This window comes from Anguilla rostrata, chromosome 16 (genome assembly GCF_018555375.3).
Source record: "Anguilla rostrata isolate EN2019 chromosome 16, ASM1855537v3, whole genome shotgun sequence".
In the NCBI taxonomy this organism is placed as follows: Eukaryota; Metazoa; Chordata; class Actinopteri; order Anguilliformes; family Anguillidae; genus Anguilla; species Anguilla rostrata.
In genome coordinates this window covers 34233751-34255916 of record NC_057948.1, presented here as the reverse complement: position 1 = coordinate 34255916, position 22166 = coordinate 34233751, and the positions used below count along the sequence as shown (strand labels likewise).

Genomic DNA, 22166 nt, shown 5'->3' with positions numbered 1-22166 from the left:
CATAACAAGGCAATATCCAGGTAAAACCGGAGCTAAAATTATGGCTAAATTGGTCCGTTTATGCCAAAACATCTCTCAGCCTAGATTCCCACCTCTCTAGACTTGTAGATCCCGTCCATGTTCGGGCTTGTGCTCACTGGGAACCTGCGCGCATAGTGATAGGCTGTGTGTGTCTAGCACAGGGGTCAGAAACCCTGGTCCTGGGAAGCCACAGGCTCTGCACTTAATCAGTTAGAGCAGCCGATTACAGAGTTAGCTCACCTCGATTGGTTACTCTGGTCAGGATTGGGTGCTGACTTTTGGGTCAACTTTCAAAAACTTGTGGCTCTCCAGGACCATGACGACCATCTCAACACTTTCAAAGTTCTAAAATGGCAAACTGTTGTTTGGCAAAGTTGTGAGGTCTTAAGCAGATGGACGGCCTCTCTCTAGCGCGGTCAGCAATGTTTAACAAATAAAGCTTCATTATGCTAAAAAAAAAAATGTGGACGTGTCGCTGACTCCCTCGGTGAAAGTGTGAATCTATACTGAACCCGCTGGTCCAAGCGTGACAGTGCGCCACGAAAAATGTTTTTGTTCCAGTCTTCGGTGATTACAATGAGAACCCCTGATGAAAACATATTTGTACCAATACGCAATAGTCAGACAACACATCTTCGCATTATGGAACCACAAAACCGTGCGAGCGCAAGGTACACAGAATAATACAGATTCTTTGCGTACTCGTGATAAATATAGTCCACTTCAGGTGAACTGGCGTAGTTCCGAGTAAGCCGCCTGTTCTAAATAATCGTAGCCTATAGTGCAAGATATGTCCTTGTCCTCTCCCAGCAATTGTCTACGGCTGTATTCACACTACGAAATAAAAAGGCTTTATACGAGAGGTACCACGCGTTGAAGTGCTGGATCGCAGACATTCGAAGAATAAAACAGGGCACGTGCGTTCAACGTGCGCGTGATCATTTGTAGCCCACAGGTATATTGACGTTCAGAGCGCTGCGACCTCACAGCTATTGTGTTGCTCAGTTCCAACCTGTGTGGTTTACCGAGACTGTGCTAACAGAGTCAATGGTAAGACCTGTGCATTGTTATTTTAACTTAGCCAAACGCTGGGTTTGAAACAAACAAAAAGATGCAGAAGAAAACAATTTAGATGCATTCAAAATTATGTACTTTTAAAAAAGAATCATTGACGAAGAAGCCAACTTGGAGACCTTTGCATTGTTGACAGCCTATTGTTAATTATTATGAATATTGCAAACGTTGCGTTTGAAACTAACAAAAGATACAAAAAAACCACTTCAGATATATTCAAAATTATGTACTTTTCAAAGCAATCCTCGATGAACATACTTATACACCGTTTAATTGTTAATTAATATGAATATTGCGATGTTAATTACCTAAAATGCACGCCTATAAAATAGAACAGCAGCAGATATGCGATACAGTACAATAAATATGTTCCAATAAATAAGTCATTATCATTCTTGCGTTTACCAAATAGCCGACATTCCATAAAACAATGACATCATGTATTGGATCCGTCGCACCGCGCGCTATATGGAAAGGATTAATGTCACGGGAAGAAACCCCCCGCCCCCCGATCTTGACGCTCCTCACATACCGTGACTACATCGACGCGTCTAGTAGTTTATATCACACTCAAGAAGCTCTTCTCAACCCACTCATTCTGTGCGATAACTCTGTATAGCCCTTTTTGTCATGAATAATAGTCTACTTTTCGCTGGTTTCCAAATGCCTATCTGTGTTTCACTCTGAAGGAGGGCGAGTCCAGCTGTATAGAGATTTACGCCGCTGGATTTTGAGCCGTGCTTCGGATAAATCTACGCAGAACCACTTGAATAACAGGGGAACCGACTGAAAAGCCAGCGCGCGCAATAAAAAAAAAGAAGCTGTTTCCACCCCAAGGTACCATGCAAAAAATGAACGGATTTCATGCATAATTTCTACCTTCTTTATATTCCGATGTACTGTTGGTGTGCAGTTCTTGTTTTATATTTTGAGTTTTAATTTCGGCTTTTTATAATCTTCCATGCACCGAAAAGGAAATGACTGCGTCTTAAAAGTTTCGTATAAATCAGAGGCAGGTTTTCTGCGATGCGCTCGAGAACTGTCCACAGTCGGTGGTGCTGAGCACAAAAACCAGGAAGACGGGCTCGCAGAAAACGCGACGCACGCGGGCGTCCACGCCGGGCTGAAAGTTTCGGATGACAAACGTCTACCCCTACCGGACTTGTTGAAACGATGCCTAGATGCTCTGTTCAAGGAAGCCGATTTTGTTCGGACCAGGAGATTTAGAGGGAGGCTGTGGATCCCCGGGCAGCGACAGGACGGCTGACCGCCGACATGCAAGCCAACCTCACCGGTTCCAACCAAACCGTGCCCCCGAACACTGACTACAACTTTCCCGCACTGGTCTTCGGGATATTGCTCATCATCGTTATCATTTGTGGAAATCTGCTGGTGTGCCTTAGCGTATACACGGAAAAAGCTTTAAAAACTACAACCAACTACTTCATAGTCAGTTTGGCTGTTGCAGACCTGTTGTTGGCAGTACTGGTGTTGCCACTCTTCGTTTACGCGGAGGTGAGTACCAACAAGCCTGGACACTGGAAACGGCAAACGCAACCATATCGAGAATAACTTACACGTACTTATAGCAACTGCTCGATCTTCGTATTCAAATGATAATTGATTTAAACGAATCCCCTATAGCAATTTGCGATTATGCTTCACTCCTGAAAGGTAGCTTCCATGCAACTACTCTGCAAAGAACGTCTGTGACCGAAAAGGCATGACTCATGAATAATAGCATTGTGATAAAATGCGTTAGTTCCGTTCTTTAGAAAAGAACTGGCTAATCGCTTCAAAATCTTTTCTCCTGGTGCTGATCAGCAATATCAAACCGCGATGGTTATCGGATTTTCAGTTACCCAACCCCTGTCCTTTCATTGGGAACTCTCATTAAAAATGACATTTGACAACTAAATGGCAAAGAACGAATGAGGACGTTCCGTTCAAATATAGTAGTCACACAAGCTCACACTGTCCCGCGTTTCTGCGTTAACCCACGTGGGACAAAAACGCAGAAACAACAGAGAGATGTAGGTAGGGAGAATTCAAGCGGTCGATGGTGCTTTAGAATATGGGACGCTGCTTAAGAGGTAGCTACTTAAAATATTAGTGTGTATTAGCAAAAATAGGCGCGCTTCGACCGCATCAGCAGAAAGCAGATTCATTCATGTGACACTGGAAATTATACGCACACAAGGTCTGTCGTCTCGTTTATGTAAATATATTAGTCAGCCCGTAAATTCCACACCGACCTTCTGTTAATCGAAATATGTTTGAAAGGTTTTATGAGCAGGATGTAGCACTGGTATACGACTCGAGGAAAAACACCAGTTTTTGCTACTTTTCCGAGTCAACAACAACTGGGCTAAATAAATAAATAAACAAGCAACAACACTTTAATAAGCTCGTTTCCCTTGAGAGACACATTTTTTCTCAATGCAATTAAATGCGTATCATTTGGAGGGCGTCAGATATTTCCTCTGGTAAGAGACTAGTTACTGTTGCATGTAATGTGGAGTGAATTCATTAAGTGAAATAGTCTATTTGCCTCCTGAAGACACGCGTTGATGTTTTTATTTGACATCAGGCAGCCTGTTGCGTGCTAATATTCGGCACATTCTTCCACCGCGAGACAGGCCGACACAATCAGTTGAATGCACCTTTTTGTCATAGTACAATGTGACACGTGAATGTCATTTGCATTGCATAACGCAACACTGCTCCAACATATAACACAACTGCGCAAATACCCCAGGAGACAATAGTCAACAAGAACTTAATCTGACCCCACGCGCCGAACGTTCGGGGCCTGGACCCCAGCCACCCGCAGCGAGGGACCGCGTGCGCGCCTCCCTTCCCCGCATAAGCGCACGCTCCAGCTCCCATCGCACAATAGACATTTGTCTCCTGATCACCGCTGCGCTCCCAAAAGCACAGTGCCTGTGCTTTTACAGACCACGAAAACAGAATCGGAAACAGAACATCCGCGAACTGTACTGCAATTACTTTCCGCAAACAATGGTCACTATACTGACCTCAGATCGACCGCTGGGGGGTGGGGGGGGGGGGTGGCGCTCGTATATGGGATCATCACGTTCTCAAATATAGGCCTATCTAATGTAAAATGAGAAGACAACAAAGATGAATTATTAAACCAATAATACTAGTAATAATAATATTAATAAAAATACTAATAATAATCAGAGGTTGCCATAAGGGCAATGTCGCCTACCCCATTCAGTTGTTCAGGAGTGAAATGTATCATGAAGCAGAGGACCTGTAATTTTCTATTAGCCCTCGGGCGGGAATGGTGCCGCCCGCTAATGAGGAAATCGCGATTTCACAGCAGTCAGTCTAAATCGGAACACGACGGGAGCTCCGCGTGACGGAGAAGTGGGCATTAAAATCATATTCGATACTGATGTGTGTGTGCGTGCGTGCGTGTCTGACTGTGCGCGCGTATGCGTTCTGTTCAGTTCCAGGGTGGCGTGTGGGCCCTTAGCATGTTTATCTGCGATGGACTGATGACGATGGACGTGATGCTGTGCACCGCTTCCATATTTAACCTCTGCGCCATCAGCATCGACAGGTCAGCTTCCGTCTTAAATGCCTGCATTCATGTCCCATTGTGCTCAGCGCAACGGCGCATGCGATGTCATAATGAGCGCGCGCATGTCCCATTTCGCAGGCAGTTATAATTAAAGGGAAAGGTAAGTAATAAAAAAAAAAAAAGATTTTTGTCTAGTTTCACGGGTTTTCAGATTATTATGAGGAATTGACAATGTTACTCACGCAAAAATCTCCGAACAATCTACGCAGTAAAATATCCAGTGTTAATTCAACCCTTAACACTCTAAAATGTCGGACCATGTGTTACCTGTTGAGGGTTGAATTAACACTGGACATTTCACTGTGTAGAACTGATTTCATGCAGCATGGGCCCGTAAATGATGATGGCAGATAATTGGGATGGTACCCCCCCACCAAAAAAAAAAAATCACACTTTTCTTAATCCTCCATGACCAAAATTAATTTGCATTGCATTACAGGCATTTAGCAGATGCTCTTATCCAGAGTGACTTACACAACTTTTTACATTGCATCCATTTATACAGCTGGATATATACTGAAGCAATGCATGTTAAGTACCTTGCTCAAGGGTACAACGGCAGTGCTCTAGCAGGAAATCGAACCTGCGACCTTCAGGTCACAAGACCAACTCCTTACCCATTATACTACACTTCAACACTAAACAGGTGATGATTTTACCCCGTATACTGCCTTCTTTTAAAACGAGCCCCCCTTCTACCACTGGCGCCCATGGACCCTGTGGATTTTCCCAGATCTCCTAGAATTGAGGAAGTGGGGTGGGGGGGGGGGGGGGGATACCTCAGCACGACCACAGGGGGAGCGCGTCGCCACGGGAGACGGATCACGTACGCTCGCGCTTTTCCGAACGGCGAGCGCCCCTCAGGCATGGGCCGTTAGGACTAAATAACTGCGCCTCTGAGCAGAGGTGACCGTCCCTCACGCTGAAGCTTCTCAGGCGGCAGGCATCGGAATGCACGCCCGGGGACGCCACGCGTCCATCATAATAAACCGCCGCCGGCGCCGCCGCTCGGAGGCACCGACACGTCGGGCCTGAACTGCAGCCGTTCGTCCTCCGAGTCCCGACAAACACCGATGAACACCGCGTCATAAAACGCGAAACCCGAGAGACACACTGCTAATGCTAGGAAGAGATCACCATGGTTACTGTACCAGTTTGCTCACTAATCCTAGAAAGAGATCGCCATGGTTACTGTACCAGTTTGCTCACTAATCCTAGAAAGAGATCGCCATGGTTACTGTACCAGTTTGCTCACTAATCCTAGAAAGAGATCGCCATGGTTACTGTACGCAATTTGCCTACTAATCCTAGAAAGAGATCACCAAGGTTACTGTACACAATTTGCCAACTAATCCTAGAAAGAGATTACTGTACACAATTTGCTCACTTATTCTAGAAAGAGATTACCATTGTTACTGTACACAATTTGCTCACTAATCCTAGTAAGAGATTATCAAGGTTACTGCACACATTTTGCTCACTAATCCTAAAAAGTTTAGGGTACACAATTTAATGCACAACTGATTGCTACACATTTAAAGTACAGTATCAACTGTTACAGCATTTAATCAGCTCTAATAGTGTTTATGTGAGTCCCAGCAGGGGCTGTGTTCGAAACCTTACACTTGTGTTCTCTCTAGAGCATAAAGAAGAGCGCGCAACGTAAAACGGTCATGTGATCAATTGCGTTCGAACCTCACGAACGCTATAAGGCAAGAATGTGTGATTTCACTGGAAGTTCTCTCTGTGTTCGTGGGTGGACTTAAAAACACAGTGCGCATCGAAGCAGATTACCCACGCTTTCCCTTCCCAGGAGCCATTGCGTTTTAGGCTCGTTATTTGAGGGCGAGTAAGAATCTCATTACTCAGCCAAGAAAGTGGGCGACAGAAGGCAGGGAGGATTTCATTTCATTTCCGGATTTTTCGTGTCGATGTGTTTCTTGCTAAGGTTAGTTGTCAGTAGTGGTGACAAAGTACAAGTCCGTAGCAAACTGAACAGATTTTACACGTTCTTGCACTCGATAAGTGCATTCTTGCAAGTGTACCTGGGGGTGTGTTCTTACAGCAACACGAGAACACAAGTGCACAATTTCGAACACAGCCAGCGATAATGCACACACTCGAGAGTTATAAGCGCCGTCAGAATGGATTTTACACTCAACACTTTGCTGTGAAGAGCACCAACACCTGAAGCAAGAGTTTTGGTCATGTTACAATAGTTAGTTTACTTCAGCCAAACCTCGTTAGATATTTTGTTTTATTTAAATGAATTTCTTCCTCTTGTGGTCCTTTGATTCTCCTGTCCCGTATTGATAACAGTCCTGGGTCAAATACGCATTTGTTTTGGATTCAAATTCCTGTGCTCTGTTGATCTTGCCTGGTGTAATTGAGCCTGCGGAATATGACCAGAAGGCGGGGTTTGTACTTTTTGAGAGTATTTCATTGGTTCCCAATGGTATTCCAATACACCAGGCAAGATCAGTAAAGCGTAGAAAAGTATTTGAATCCAAAACAAATACGTATTTGACCCAGGACTGATTGATAATACTGAAATGCGTTTTGCGTACTTTGTGCGTTTGCTTGAATCGCTGCTCCAATCTGTCTCCTCCTCGCCTGCGCTGCTCAGGTTCATCGCTGTGTCCATCCCGCTGAACTACAACCGGAAGCACGTGGATCAGCGGCAGGTGCTGCTCCTCTCCGCCACCTGGATCTCCGCCCTAGCCGTGGCGTCGCCCGTCATTTTCGGGATCAACGACGTCCCGCAGCGGGACCCCTCCACCTGCAAGCTGGAGGACGACAACTACGTGGTGTACTCCTCTGTCTGCTCCTTCTTCATCCCCTGCCCCATCATGCTCCTGCTGTACTGCGGAATGTTCCGGGGCCTGAGGAGGTGGGAGGAGGCGCGCAAGGCCAAGCTGAGGGGCGGCGTCCAGGCGCGCACCAAACTGCAGCGCGCCGTCACGCTCCCCCACCTCACCGTCCCGCCCCAGGCCCCGCCCCCTTCGCCCCCCGTCGTCCAGCGCGACCCCGCCGACGTCAGGCTGGACGAGCTGGCCCGTTTCCCCGCGGGGTACAAGGACGGCCCCATCCAAACCCTGGCCTACCCCGACAGGCGGTACGCCCACGGCCACGCCCACGGTCATGGCCACGCCCACCCTCATGGCCACGCCCACCTCAAAAAGAAAAGGGCCAAAATCAATGGCAGGGAGAGGAAAGCCATGAAGGTTCTGCCAGTCGTAGTGGGTGAGTAGCCCTCCTAACGTACAACAAACACATGGACGTATTTGTAATGAGTATCACTGTTTTACAGCAGGGCAACGGGATTTTCTCTCAAAGGTTGCGGGTTCGATTCCCAGGTGGGGCCTCGCTTGTTGTGCACAGCTCTCAACCGGAGTCGTTTCAGGTTGTCTAAATGAATCTAGCTTTATAAAAATCTAGTTGCATAAATGGATGTTTAAAAAAAAAAAACATTCAGCAGCGTAGGTCATTCTGGATGAGGGATAAGGTCTTCTGCTCATGTACTTAGAGAGTATTAGTAAATAGAGAGTATTCTCAGAGTATCGCGGTGCAGAACTTTCTGTTGTTTAGCAGGTCACTGCCGATTGCCGTCAGAAACTCTCCATTTAAGATTTATGAGTCCCTTTATATCATTCAGTTCTGATGCCAACACCACACATCGCACGTCATTCGTAAATAAAATATCATAACCAACTTTGTGGGGCCAAATTACAAAAGTACCTGGGCCAGTTCACAGCATCTCAGGAATTCGGCCTTTCAGGATTCAGGGGTGTTATTTTCACCTGAAGGGGGACGGCAACACGATAAAAGTTTGGAGAACTTCGGCTTGCGCCCATCGGTTCATGATGCGAGTGCTTTGTCCCATAAAAACTCCAGAAAGTTCCCTCCGGACTTTTCCTCCCTACAGTAAAGTTCAGAGTGATCCGGTGACGGACAAGCACACAACCTCAGTCCACCCTCACTTTAAAAGCGCTGCGATCGACAGCCGAGCAGCTGGGTAATTTATCAACCTCTCTGACGTTTCATACAGACCAATCAATAGACTGGAAAACTTCTCCTCTCACTGTTTTTTCCTTTAAAAAAAAAAAGTACAGCAGGATTTTACACAACTTTTCTCCCCAAAAAATGGATCCAGTTGGCCAAGGGGTGAAAACCACCAATCTACAGTCTACAAAGAAAAATTCACAGTGTTGCATCAACTCTAACAGAGTTTTCTAACCAAGGGTTCAAAAGTGACCTACTACGTTTCACTACCAAAGTTTAAAATACTCTAGTGGAGTGGATATGCAGATGGGCTTGTCACCAGAAGACGACGAGTGTGAAACACATTGGGCCAATGCACCTGTGTACTGAACAGACAAGCTTAATCTGCTGAAATACTGTAAAGGCCAATCAATGAGAAATACTTCAACCCTCTAGACACCAGTAAAACTTCCGCAGCTTACTGACAACAGCGTGGAAAGAGAGAGGAATGAAGCCTACTGTATAAATGTGACCTGTGCCAGTCCCTGCAGGGAGAGACGATAATAGTAATGATGATAATAATAATAATAATAATAATAATAATAATAAATAATTTCCCTGCTGTCTCATTCATTTCTCACTGCTAGTCTAATGAAGGCAACCAATATGGTCCCCAAAATCTGACCTGCATGGACCCCAATTTAGTTGCCAAGACTTTCCCGACCGAGACAAAAAGCAGGAAGTCAGAAGTACTCTATAATTCAGGATCCAGCTTATTTTCAGGAGTAAACCTGTAAAGGCAGTGCAGCTGAACCACAAGCAGCACGTTCAGTGTAGAATCAACTCCGAGAGAGTACTTAACTCAACTAGAGTACTCACTGAACTCAAATGGACACTGCCGAGATTCTCTAAGAGCAGTACTTTTCTCTCTTAGCCCACTTTTGAGGATAATTGAGCCCTTCAAGTCTTATTTGAGGTTTAGATTGAACTGTTCCTTGTCAGTGCTTTCAAGCAGATGAAAAAAAAAAACTCACCAGAGCAGTTTAAATAACTGTACTCTAAAAAAGAAAAACGTTCCCTGCAGCTAAATACTTCCTCGATTATCTTCAATTCTTGCTTTTTTCCCCCCACTGCCTTCAAGCTCTGTTTTGTCCATTTGGTGAGAACAGATGAAGAATATGGCTTTAAGCCTGCCCAACCCTGTTCCTGGACATCTACAGTCTGTGTAGGGTTTCACTCCAACCCTAACAAAGCCACACCTCATTCAACAGCTAGAGAAGGGCTGCCCAACGCTGTTACTGGACATCTACAGTCCTGTAGGGTTTCACTCCAGCCCTAACAAAGCCAGACCTCATTCAACAGCTAGAGAAGGGCTGCCCAACGCTGTTACTGGACATCTACAGTCCTGTAGGGTTTCACTCCAGCCCTAACAAAGCCAGACCTCAACGGCACTTCTGCGTCAACAGCCAGAGACCTCCTTCAGCTGCTAATCAGCAGAATCAGGTGCGCCAAATTAGTGTTGGAAATGAAGACCGACAGGACGGCAGATCTCCAGGAACAGGTCTGGGCAGCCCCCTGCATATTAAGCCTTCCTCAGCCTGTGGGGGTTTAAGACCAATATCACCGTAATTTAAAAACGGCCAAGCGAAGCACAAACCCTGCTTCCCGCATCCTCCCCCGGGCACGTTTTGCACTCCGAGCGCAAACCCTCCTGCCAGGTCCGCGGGGCACAGGAGAGATAAATCACAGCCGCGCAGCGGCGGGCGTAGCACGTTAGCGCAGGCTCCGATAAAAAAGAATGAGCGAGAAAAAAAAACACAGAACGCTGCTTCCTTCGCCCGAAAGGCCTGATGAGACTTCTGCGTTCGTCCTTGACCCCCTCAAACCTACGCCACAGTTTGTCAAGCTCAGAGGGGGGAAGGGGGAGGGTTCTGCAGGGGGGCATGTGGGTGGGGGGAGGGGGGGCATAGGAGGCGAGCGCAAGGCAGGAAAATTGTGTTGGATGATCCTGCCAAAAAAAAAAATCGCACGGACTGGCAGGAGTGAAATGGGAAATGGGGGGGGGGGTTAAGTCGAGGGGTTGAGGCAGGATGAGAACAGATTCATTCCTATGCAGCAGAAGAGTAGACCCAAATCCCCCCCCCCAAAAAACTAGATCGTGAGCCCCAAGTCTATGTGAATTGACGGATCTAGGGAGGGTGGGGTGGTGTGCAGTGGGGGGGCTGGGTGGCTTCTTATAACGGTGGTGCTTTTTCATCGAGCTGTCAATCAGAGACTTATACGAACAAATGAAACAAAGCGGCTTGGGCTCGCTGCTGCAAAACCCCACATGATTGGCTTACATAAATCAGTGGGTCACTGATCGCACGCGGCGAAGCTTCGGTCTCCGTGACAGATGATGTCTACAGAGCAAAGGTTCAGTCACAGGCTGCGGTGGGGCTGGAGTCACGTGATCAGAATCGATCGGTTCCATTCTCCGTGGCCTTCACTGAAGCAGCCAATTAAAAGAGAAGCACAAACATTCCAAGGAATTAGGTGTTCCAGCCACTAACACAACATGCCCCGAATGGGGGGGGTGGGGGGGTGGACAGATTCCATACAGATTTGGCCGAGGGTCACCTGGTTGTTAAGGAGCCCCGACTGGCTGATTTGAAAATGGCTAGACGTGGTATTAGACCGAATCCCAGCCTGACAGGAAATGACACGAATGCCTGGATGTTACACAAAGTGGTTTCACATGTGCAGTGTGTGAAGACCCCTGAGGACATTTCTGTCAAAGCATTAGAGTGATACCCATTTATTCACTTTATAAAAATGGAGCTCTGAAACTGTGGTCCTAGAGATGGTTAAATGACCGTGCTGAATGCGCCGAGAAACTACAAAAACCAGCAGGCTCACTGGTGCTCCAGAACCAGGGTTGTGGACCCATACATTGATAAAAAATAAGGAGGTAGCAGGCCCACATATAGAAAAGCAATACAAAATGAGAGTACTACTGCGCCTGGGTACCAGTGAAGGTGCACGCTCTCTCACACCACCGTTCGCTAGTGGGGGAGTCCCTCGGGCGATCTGCGCAGGCGTCACATGACCGAGCGATTAGTGCAGACCACAGAGGAGCCGCCCGGGTGTCGAGGCAGGCCCAGCAGACCGCTTCAGAGACGAACGTGCTGGTGGCACTGCCCCCAACTGTCAACATCGATCAGTCTTCATTCCTTTTCTCTTTCCCCCCCCGTCTGGTAAATGGCTGCTTCAACCTTCGTTGCGAAGGTCGCCCATTAGAGAGCCGTCGCGTGTTCACGAAGACGAGCGTGTGCCTCGGGGTCTCAATCGGGTGCGAACGAGGAGGTCCGGTAACGTGCCACGAGGGTCCCCAAAATTTGGGGGGGGGGCCTCCCCCTCTCATACTAGTGTGAAAGAGAAGTCCCACGCTCTCCTCTCTCCGCGGAACATTTTTTTTTTTTAGCCTAACCGCCGCGGCGCGTTTAAAGATGGATGCCGCCCGTCGGCGTTATTTAAGGAGCCTAATGACGGATCGCCGGCGAGCGAGCGCACCCCGGGAATCTAACGTCCCTCACCGCGCTCCACATCAGCCACCTGCGGCGTTTTCCAGGTTATCAGCAAGCGGGGGGAGAGACGCACGGGGGGGGGGGGGGGGGGGGCGTGGGCGGGGGGCGAATTATTCCTCGTCCTGACGGAATTGTGCAACGGTGGCTCTCTCTCTCTCTCTGAACGCTAACCTCGTTAAGACGAAAACATCTGCGTTCCACCGAAGGAGATTCGCACTTCCCCGAGATCCCAACCGCCGTCTTAATCAGTTACTCCCCCCCCCCTTCCCCCCTCTCCCCACCCCACCCCCCAACCGCTCCCTCAGGTATTTATAGAAAAACCCATCAGCATTCCGGAGGACCTCGCGTCTCCCGCGGAGACCCGGGAGCCGGCGGTACACCCGACCGCGCGTACGGCACTGGCGGGGGCGGGGGGGTCGTTTATTTCCCCAGCCTCGCGGCTACGCTAGCCGTCGCCGGGCTGCGGGCAGGCCAATCAGGCGTGACACAGTTAAGCGCGTTACCTTGACTCCCGCGTGGAAACGTGAAGGATGGCTTCCCGGGAACACCGGCGACGGAGAAGAGGCCACAGAAAACAAAGCAGGGGACGCAGCGCAGATCGGTGTGACTACCCAAACAGAAAATACACGTCCCCGGGCACACGGGTTAGAGGGTTTCTGTCTGAGCGTTTGAGCTGTTTACTCAGTAACACTCTGGACCGGTTTCACAGACACAGACTAAGCTCAGTCTTAACTTCTGCATGGAGAATCTCCATTCAAACGAGAATTCAGTCTTGGAATGGGCTTGGTCTGTGTCTGTGAAACAGACGTTTTTTTTGTTTCAGTTTTTTTTTTTTTTTTTTTTTATAAGAAAACCGAGTGCAGTGTCGTCTGTCTGGGCAGTTTTAATCTGTGGTGGGTTGCCAGATACTCATACTGTGTTTCTCCGACTCCCCCTCCCCTGCCCCCCCCACCCCGCTCCCCAGGTGCCTTCCTGTTCTGCTGGACCCCCTTCTTCGTGGTGCACACCATGCGGGCGCTCTGCCGGTCCTGCAACATCACCCCCCACCAGATGAGCATCGTCACCTGGCTGGGCTACGTCAACAGCGCGCTCAACCCCATCATCTACACCGTCTTCAACACCGAGTTCCGCGGCTTCTTCCAGAAATTTCTGCACAGCTTCTGCTGAAGGACCGGCTTCGGGGCTTCGCGGCTTCACACGGTCGCCGATCCCAAAAAAAAAGAGCACAACGTGGGGCTGCTGGGGGGGGGGGGCTCGTCGTCCGGTTAACGTGGGGCGTGGACGCGGTGTCGGACCGAATTCGGCCAGCAGCTCCATAGGGTAACGCAGAATTGGCAGTTGCATCGCCCAGGTTACGAAACGGTTCAGTCGGGTTTGGGATCCTTGTGCAGAACGCTCTCTAGCGACCCCTGCTGGTCGACCTGGGCACCCGTGGACTGCGCGCCAAAGCGGCGTATGAAAGGTCTTCCTCAGACTCCGCACTGCGCAACCTTAGCTCTAGTCTGCGAAGCGAAACTCAAGCTGGCAACGCCGTATTTTTGGAGGATAACCGCGGATGTCTACGCTCTGCAGAACAGGCGGCGAAGATCACAATCACGACTGCGGTTGCAGGTCGTTGGGACGTTCCAAATTAGGGCGGGAATCGGACACGTTCGGCTCCACGTTGGGCACCAATATTTTCAATAAAACCGATAAAGCACAACCATTTTTGTATATCATCACAAATAAAGGAGTATCTGTATAAATGCAGACTAAAACTTGCTTACGGTATGTTATTTGGCTTCATTTTGTACCTCTCAATTTGGATTTTGACACAATGCTTAATTATACTGTCACAGCAATATGTTCATCCGGCAGTTTGTTCGAAGAAGTCATTTTTCTATCTCAAATTTCTGTATGCGAGACACTTTCCGAAAAAGTCTCTGATGACTCTGACACAAAGTATTGTCGGTGCATTTGAAAGGCTGCGGCAGGTTCTTTGTTTTCTATATTAATAACACCGAGGTCCTCGCTCATTTTTTTAAAAATTAAACATTTTTCACAAAAAATGATGTTGTGAAGGAGGGGACACGGAACACCGGCACAGAAACAGGAACAGGAAGCATCAATCACACAGCAATCTGCCAGGACCAGACCCCGCCAGTCCACCGGGTCTCAGGAGATAAAATAACAAACAATGGAAAACGAGGTACACAGAGAAATTTCGAGGTGCTCAGATTCTCATCAGTGAAAATATTTAGGGGGGCAGGGGGTGGAGTTTTAGCCTGAAGTTCTTGATTCACTTTTCTGTGTTTTGAATGAAATGTGAAACAATGTGTCAAGTTATGACAGATGATCACCTTCAGAATGGAAATATGCCCACCAACAACAAGAAAAAAATAAAATAAAAATGTAAGTTACTTTGTTGCTTAGCAACTAAACACATATTTATAAAACAGTTCTCTGGCATGAACACAAGCCAAACCAAAGCCAAACTTAAAGCCAAACAGAGCATGTGAGGTCATAAGAAAGATGGCTGCCAAGTTCTCTTAACAAGTAGGCACTTAAACTTACTGTGGCATAAAAAAATTTATTAAAGTCATCAGAGAAGTTTTTAAGAATGCTCCAAAAAAAACGCCTTCTGGTATGTTAATGAGCAAATGAGTTTAGACGATTGACAGAAGCATTCCAACTCTAGAGTCTTCTACAGTCACGGGTTCCACTGCAGAGTCTTCTACAGTCACGGGTTCCACTGCAGGGTCTTCTTCACTTATTCAGTCACGGGTTCCACTGCAGTCTTCTTCCATCCGGGGTTCCACTGCACAGTCTTCTTCAGTCACGGGTTCCACTGCACAGTCTTCTACAGCCACAGATTGTTTCTCACATCATTCTCCTCTGCTTATCTAGCTATCTGCTGCAGAAAGTGCACATTCTGCCACTGTGATTCTCAAAGGCAGCACAGAAATGTATTGAAATGAGAGCAGAATTATAGCAGCTGGAAAAGAGAGCAAATTCAAGGGCAGGAGAAAAAAAAAAAAAAAAAAAAAAACCTCCCGTTCCCCAATTTGTTTTTTGATGCAAGATGTGATTACGCTGGAGGGCCAGCAGGCAGCATGGGGGGGGGGGGGGTTGGGGGGGGGACTGGGCACCCCTCTTGGGGCTGAGTTAGGTGCGTCATCTTCCACAGAGGCCGAGAAAGAGGGAGAGAGAGAAAAAAAAAACTCAGCTAGCCGCAGAAGAAATGAAACGCTCTTGATTTCTGCTTTCTGTTGGCCCCGGGGCCACATCACTACTCACCCCGAGTGAAAATGGAGGAAGACGAGCAGCAGTGTGCTATAATGGCCTAGGATCTGGGCTCGGGCTTCTGACTCCAGAGGCTACAGGTTCAAATCCCAGTAGGGGCACTGCCATTCCGTCCCCCCGCAGGCAAGGAACTTAATTGCCTGAATTGCTTCAATAAAACATGCAGCTGTATCAATGAAGGAAATATAAATGTCAAACTCTGGTCATTTGGCACTGGATAAGTGCTTCCATTAACCAATCAAATACAAATAAATGCAGACACAGTAATGCTTGCAGCTAGCTGGTGTGTACCCACCGTTAATGAAGCAAGAAATGTTCAACAGATGCCCGATTTCAATTAATCGATAAATCAAGTGCAACACTCAGACATCCTTAATGACAGCAAAGACAGAGTCGGTATGTATGGCTCCAGATTTAGGCCTCAATTATGCTTCTGAAAACCGGACGTCTGAAAACAACCTGCCAAAAGCAACCTAACCAACGGGGCTAGATTAAGCAGGAGGTCACGGTCAGAGGCAACAGCGGAGTGGAATTTACCAGTTAAAAGTTCTTGGGCGGGACCGTGGTTCAAAAAGCTGTTGTTCTGCGCGATCAAACAGAACTGTTTTCTCTTCTGAGGTGACGGCGCGCGGCATTAACGCTCAAACGTGGGACAAAGGTGTCGACGGACGGAGGCTCGGGTCCAGCACAAACCAAACAAACCCTTAATCTTTTAACCTCTTTTAAAGGGGCGACATAGCTCAGGAGGTAAGACCGATTGTCTGGCAGTCGGAGGGTTGCCGGTTCAAACCCTGCCCTGGGCATGTCGAAGTGTCCTTGAGCAAGACACCTAACCCCTAACCCCTAACTGCTCTGGCGAATGAGAGGCATCAATTGTAGAGCGCTTTGGATAAAAGCGCTATATAAATGCAGTCCATTTACCATTTACCATTTAACCGGCCCGTAGTAGTTTAGCTCCTGCCTCCAGCTGTGTGGTGTGTGTGAAAACAGGACCATTAGGCTAATATAGCAGCTGCGCCGACACAGGACCACTTTCTTCACTAGATAGCTAGATAAGGAGAGTGCCCCCTCGTTAATATGAGCGACGGCGCTCCGGTCTGGCCAACAACCTTCCCAAAAACCCAGAAGATGCGCCGTCTTTGAAGCATTAACGCGAGTCAACAAGGCTAACCGAGAACCGAAGTGCTCATTCTGCGCGCATACAGATTACGCTCTTAGCAAGCCCGAAGACGACGACAAACATAAAACACACGAAAATACCTGCCTAAAACTATAAAAAATTACTTTAATAACCCGGATAAGTGCAAAAGATGTGAGAGTGGGGGAGGAGGGGGGTGCAGGAGAGGCCAGAGTCTTCAAACAGGAAATTAAGGGGATAATCTTGCTGAATATTCTCCCCTTCCTTTGGCCTGATCTCTTGCCACAGGCTGCACAGCAGGTAGGGCAAAGTCTAAATTAAAACTGGCAGACCAAGCACAGTCATAGGGGACCCAAAGCAGGCACTTCCCAAATTTCTGCCTGAACACGCTCCATCAGAGACGTCACCCCAACCTGAACACGACCTGAGAAAGGTGCTTTTTACTGAAGGTCTTTTTTCTTTATCCCATCTCAGAGACGTTTGTTCAGTTTGTTCATACGAGTCAGCCAGTACCCTGGCCTTTAGAACAGAAGTGCTACAGGGACATCCGTCTGGAACCCGAGGTTACATAGAGTGCCACAGACACCCAAGCCCAGAGGAGGAAGGGGGGGGGCAGATCCATTCCTGGAGGACCAGGGTGTAAGCTGGTTTTTGCTTCCACCAATTACCCCGTTTCAATTAGCTAATTAGCACTACATACAAACACTGCTTCCCTTGCGTATTAGACCACAGTAGAACATTTGTTATAAAAAAAAAAAACACTTAACATTCATGCAGATGATGTTTCTCAGAAATGTCAGAACACATAAATGAATGAGCTAATTGAATAATTAGGAACAGAAGTTAGAAATGCAGAAACCGATACGGCCTTCCTTGCCCACCTGTGCCCAAGACAAGATAACAACAAGGTGAGCTCTGGATTCACACTGAAAGTTCCGGATCCTTGACACTGAAAGTTTCCGGATCATTAACAATGAAAATTCCAGAGCCGTAACGCTGAACGTTCTGGATCCTCAACAATTAAAGTTCCAGATTCTTATCACTGAAAGTTCTGGATCATTAACAATGAAAATTCCAGAGCCATAACGCTTGAAGTTCAGGTTCCTCTCTTGGTACAGCAGAAACTTTGCAATTTTGCTGGCTCATAATAAGTATTCATAAAGAGGCTTTAACCAAGAAGAGAATAAGAGTGCCAGAAAGGCTTCTCTGCCCGTGGGTGCTTTAACGCTACACAAGGGTTACACTAGGACAAACCGTCTATGAATGGTCTAACATACCATAGACTGCTTTCTTGTTAATGACCTCGGTATCTATGTCCATGTACATTTTTGTGAACCGGATCTGCAAAGGAAGGACGTACACCAGGACAGAATGACAAGGGACTCTTTCTTGTCTCTGCCCAGACCCCCATCAAAGTGATTTCAATTTCTTAAGTTTTCACCATCAGCAGCGACACAAGGGCACGGTGACAGATTCATATTAAACCCGGGGGAGAGTTTCAGAGCAAGGACATGCACTTCAGACACTGCCAAAATGTCAACAAGTGCTTCACACAGGCTCAGTTAAATCAATAATGGCTGCGTCGACCTTGCCTGTCCTCCTCTAGTGGCCAACCTTTGTTACTGCAAGAGCTGTTCACCGGATGAGTCGGGTTGGAACACTCCGTCATTTAAGGACACTGTTACCCGTAGGCCCGCGTCCACCAATCACACACAACGAGAGCAGCTTTTAAAAAAAGAAAAAAAAGAAGAATGAAATCAGGGTGGTGGTACGTGGTTTGACGGACAGCAGGACGTGCCACAGTGGAGAGACCTCCCCAATGACCCGTCAGCATTCCCACTGATCCAGGGTCAGCGTGAGCCGGCACACAGTCAGAGGCGCCATCCCACAGTACACAGCACAGCCTCCACGTCCCACAGTACACAGCACAGCCTCCACGTCCCACAGTACACAGCACAGCCTCCACGTCCCACAGTACACAGAAGGTAGTTCACCCTTCCCGAATTGAAACCGACACTTTCAGAGCCACCAACAGCTGCGGTAGCACCCTCCTGGCAACGCTCGGGCGCTGGAACGCGTCCCACAAAGAGAGCGAGAGAGAGAGAGAGAGAGAGAGAAACGTGTTGGAAATTAGAGGCCGACCCCCCCACCCCCGCCAATAGTTCATTATTGGAAAGCATGAATGCATTAACAGGCCACACGCGCGCGCACACACACACACATCAGTGCTCTTGCCACTGCACAGGAATGACAACACATGGTTATGGTGTCGTTTTGGATCGCGTGTCGAGTTTCAGATCAGTGGAGAGAGAGCGAGGCTAACACGCAAAACAAAGGACAGCACCTGCATTTGGAGGCGGGGCCTGGTCTGTGTCACTCAAATAACTCAAGAGCCAATCAACCAGTTCCTCCTCTTCAAACTAGAAAAATGAGACTGGAATTAGGTGGTTAAGTTCAAAGCCGGCCTCGAGTGCTCTGACAGCTCTCTCTCATGTCAGAGGCTAATTCGAGAGATCACATCACTGATTACATCCCTGACTGAAATGGCAGGAAGCCGTCGCTCGTATTGCTAGGGATCCTTCCCAGCATGCCCTTGGACCAACCAACCCACCTGCACCGGAGTCTGGGACAGGTGCGAGCAGGAAGTAAACTGGCCGTTTAAAGAAACGCCGCTGGCTTAGTTCAGGTTTCGAACGCTGACGCACGTACGCGCCCCGGACTGGTCCGATTCCGTTTTAATAACCCTGAGCGGGCTCCAGTCCTCTTACGAGAAAATCAGAATGGCGGCGGCAGAACTGGGTCAATGACGCACTTCAGCTACTTTAGTTCTTCAGATGCTGGTGTAAAAATAAATAAATAAAAAATGAAAACGCTCCTGCAAATCAATGCAGCAATTTTCGGGGGGGGAAAAAAAACCACACTACCTAAAGCACCATAATCATGCAATCATGGAGAAAGTATGTAGTTTATCATTATCATCCAAGTAATCTGCCAGGATTTTACTGGAGTCCAAGACAGGGCTGTGCTCAGACTATTTATTGCACAGGGACAGGGGGACGCAGGCGGGGGACGCGGGGAAGGGGGGGGGGGCACCTAGGGGGGGGGGGGCACCTCACTGCTAGATACAGACCTTCATAAACACTTCACATAGTTGTTAGTTCTTCATGTATACTTTGTGAAAGCTTTGGTGTAGCCTACATTGCATTACATTAGTTGACTGCACTAGGTCGACCAGCAAACTCTTTTAGATTAATACCTTTCTTAATTTGAGTAATTGTATGTAGTTCATACTATCTTGGTTCCCCTATAAAGTGAAAACTGGAATGCAACAGTTTAACCGTTGTGCCTCATTCGGACTGGGCTTTATATTTTAAAATGGAGGATAGTTCATATTTTTTTTGTGAAATACGTTTGTAAAACTTAGAAAAATATTTATTAAAAACGAATTGATTAATGAATTGAAGGGCAACGACTGACGGGCAAGATACCTGCTGCTGGTCTGCCATTACGGCTCGTTCCAGTTGCTGCAGAAAACATTCAAAGAACGCCATCTTCTGCCAGTTCCGTTTCTTCCTGCTTTCCTTAGGCACTGTAAATTCGGACCGCAGACGTATTTCCAATCACAGTTTTGCCAAAAATCACAGTAAGAAAAACACGGATTCCTCCAGATATGGGGTGCTTTCGTTGGTGCATGTTCACAATAAATTCTTTCTATCAAGAAGCGAAGTTATCTCTCAAGTTTTGAATTTTGAAAAGAAATAGCCTAATTTTATCTAAAGAGGCCGCCAGACTTTAGATGGAAAGGTATTAGCGTTGCTTGTAAGGCAGCCAACCAACACTCGGACAGCTCCCTAAACTTATCCATCAACGTGGTAACTGTTTGGAGTTATAATTCTGATGACCTTTGAGAGTTACGCCATTGTTAAAGCGATAAAAGCTGTTTGTAAGTGTTTTAAGGTTAAACAACGTTTTCACCCAAGCAAACGATCACAGCGGTTAGCCAACAGCAAAAAAAAAACACACCTGTAGCCAACCAACCTGCTGCGCTCCCATCCATTGGTCTACTGAATGGATCTACGTTATATCTCAATTATTAATAATCACGGTACGTTGAGAGAAATGCCTAAGAGGAAAAATAAATACAGACAATAATACCGGCTTTTACAGATCAATATTATTTACCTTTCATCAAGCCGTGCGGGCACACCGATTCACACGCTCACAACCCGAAGGGCCTAACGAATGCTTGCGCATGCCCCACGCAGCCGTCTCACTCACGTGGGCAGACCGCGCAATTAGTATCGAACCATAGTATCAAACCAATTCCCAGGGGGGGGAAAAAAAAGTGGAGCCTGAGGAGCAGTGTTGGTCCCACACAGTCGCAAGACAAGGATGTACCCCCTCCCGGGGAATGGAAATTGCCACAGAGGCTGGTCCCCCCCTAAACAGGGTAACAGCCATAGTCAGGGCGCCTTTCAGCTAAACTCCAGCTAATCGCCATGGGGACCATCGACAGGTTGTCAAGACAGGATGTTTCGCACGAGGGAGCCTTCCCCTGCCACGGGGTGACGCGCGTCTCCGCAGACGCTCCCGAAATCCGCAGAGAAGGACCCGGAGCTGTCAAAGCAACTGCCTGCATTAGCAGCACTCGATTCCTCAATTGCTCCTCTCGCCCAATTTAATGGGGGTTTTTCCCAGCACGGTTTCTGACTAATGAGCAAAAGTCTATGGGGTGAAACGGACACATTTATTCCCCCCCCCCCCAAGAGGCTGGAAGAGAAGCGCTTTAAAATGTATCACCGGGGAGAAACCAGGGAGAGGTGGTGGTGTAATTTTCTCACACGGCACCCCCCTGCCTTTTTGCGGGGGTTGCCGTGTGACGCTCATTCTCCAGGGTTTGTGAAGAAGACTGCGGCAGGTTTTCCTGCAATCCGATTGGTCCTACTACATTTTAGCCAACATTACGTTAAAGGGTCAGTGGTTGAGTGTGCCTCAGCTGTCGCCTCCAGTTGTAGCACCATCTACACAAAAAGGATCCCTTAGAATAACTAATAAGTAGGCCATTGTTTTATTGGCAAAACCTCATTGGCAGAAGTCAGGCAGACGTACTTCACACAGGCGTCACCTTCGCAGGGTCAGAGTGCTGCAGACTGTGAGGCTGATGGGCGCAGGTGGGTCTGCAGATGGGCGCAGGTGGGTCTGCAGATGGGCGCAGGTGGGTCTGCAGATGGGCGCAGGTGGGTCTGCAGGAACGTTCCGGGGGAGAACGTTCAGACGGGGCAAGGTCAGCCGTGAGCGTGATCCCGGGGGGGAAACCGATGCGGGATTAACCAGGATTACATCACCATCTGGGAGTTAAACCAGCAGCTACATCCCAGAGAAAGGCCAGGTTAATCTCATTAGCGGGCCTCATCCGTAAACCAATGACAGTTACGCCCCCCCCCACCCCCCACCCCCACCCAGAGTGGCCTTCAAAACGCAAAACGTCTTT

At 47.9% G+C, this 22166-nt stretch overlaps 2 protein-coding genes and 1 long non-coding RNA gene across 3 annotated transcripts in view; 1 reads left to right on the top strand and 2 right to left on the bottom strand.

The window, feature by feature from the left end:
* Positions 1–21439, bottom strand: part of LOC135242169 (cadherin-related family member 5-like) — a 52744-nt gene extending 31305 nt beyond the window's left edge. The window contains exons 1-2 of the mRNA XM_064313119.1: positions 20858–21439; positions 20164–20264 (exon numbers count right to left, since the gene is read on the bottom strand). Of these exons, the coding sequence (XP_064169189.1) occupies positions 20164–20212 (49 nt within the window). The 5' untranslated portion in view covers positions 20213–20264; positions 20858–21439. The remainder of the gene's footprint in view (positions 1–20163; positions 20265–20857) is intronic.
* On the top strand, positions 1378–14061 carry LOC135242173 (D(4) dopamine receptor-like). The gene is made up of 4 exons (XM_064313128.1): positions 1378–2610; positions 4575–4687; positions 7335–7951; positions 13220–14061. The coding sequence occupies exons 1-4, from the start codon at positions 2371–2373 to the stop codon at positions 13420–13422; spliced, it is 1173 nt and encodes a 390-aa protein (XP_064169198.1). The 5' UTR covers positions 1378–2370; the 3' UTR covers positions 13423–14061.
* LOC135242178 (uncharacterized) lies at positions 15808–16561 on the bottom strand. The gene is made up of 2 exons (XR_010326262.1): positions 16474–16561; positions 15808–16254 (listed from the first exon to the last, which is right to left on the bottom strand). It is a non-coding gene; the product is annotated as an uncharacterized LOC135242178 (long non-coding RNA).
* Positions 21440–22166: the final 727 nt, after the last annotated feature.

Excerpts from the sequence above, each read along its gene's own strand:
- LOC135242173 (XM_064313128.1), top strand. The coding sequence starts at position 2,371 with ATGCAAGCCAACCTCACCGGTTCCAACCAAACCGTGCCCCCGAACACT. Across the intron at positions 2,611-4,574 it reads CACTCTTCGTTTACGCGGAG|TTCCAGGGTGGCGTGTGGGC; the intron begins GTGAGTACCAAC and ends CGTTCTGTTCAG. Across the intron at positions 7,952-13,219 it reads GGTTCTGCCAGTCGTAGTGG|GTGCCTTCCTGTTCTGCTGG; the intron begins GTGAGTAGCCCT and ends CCCGCTCCCCAG.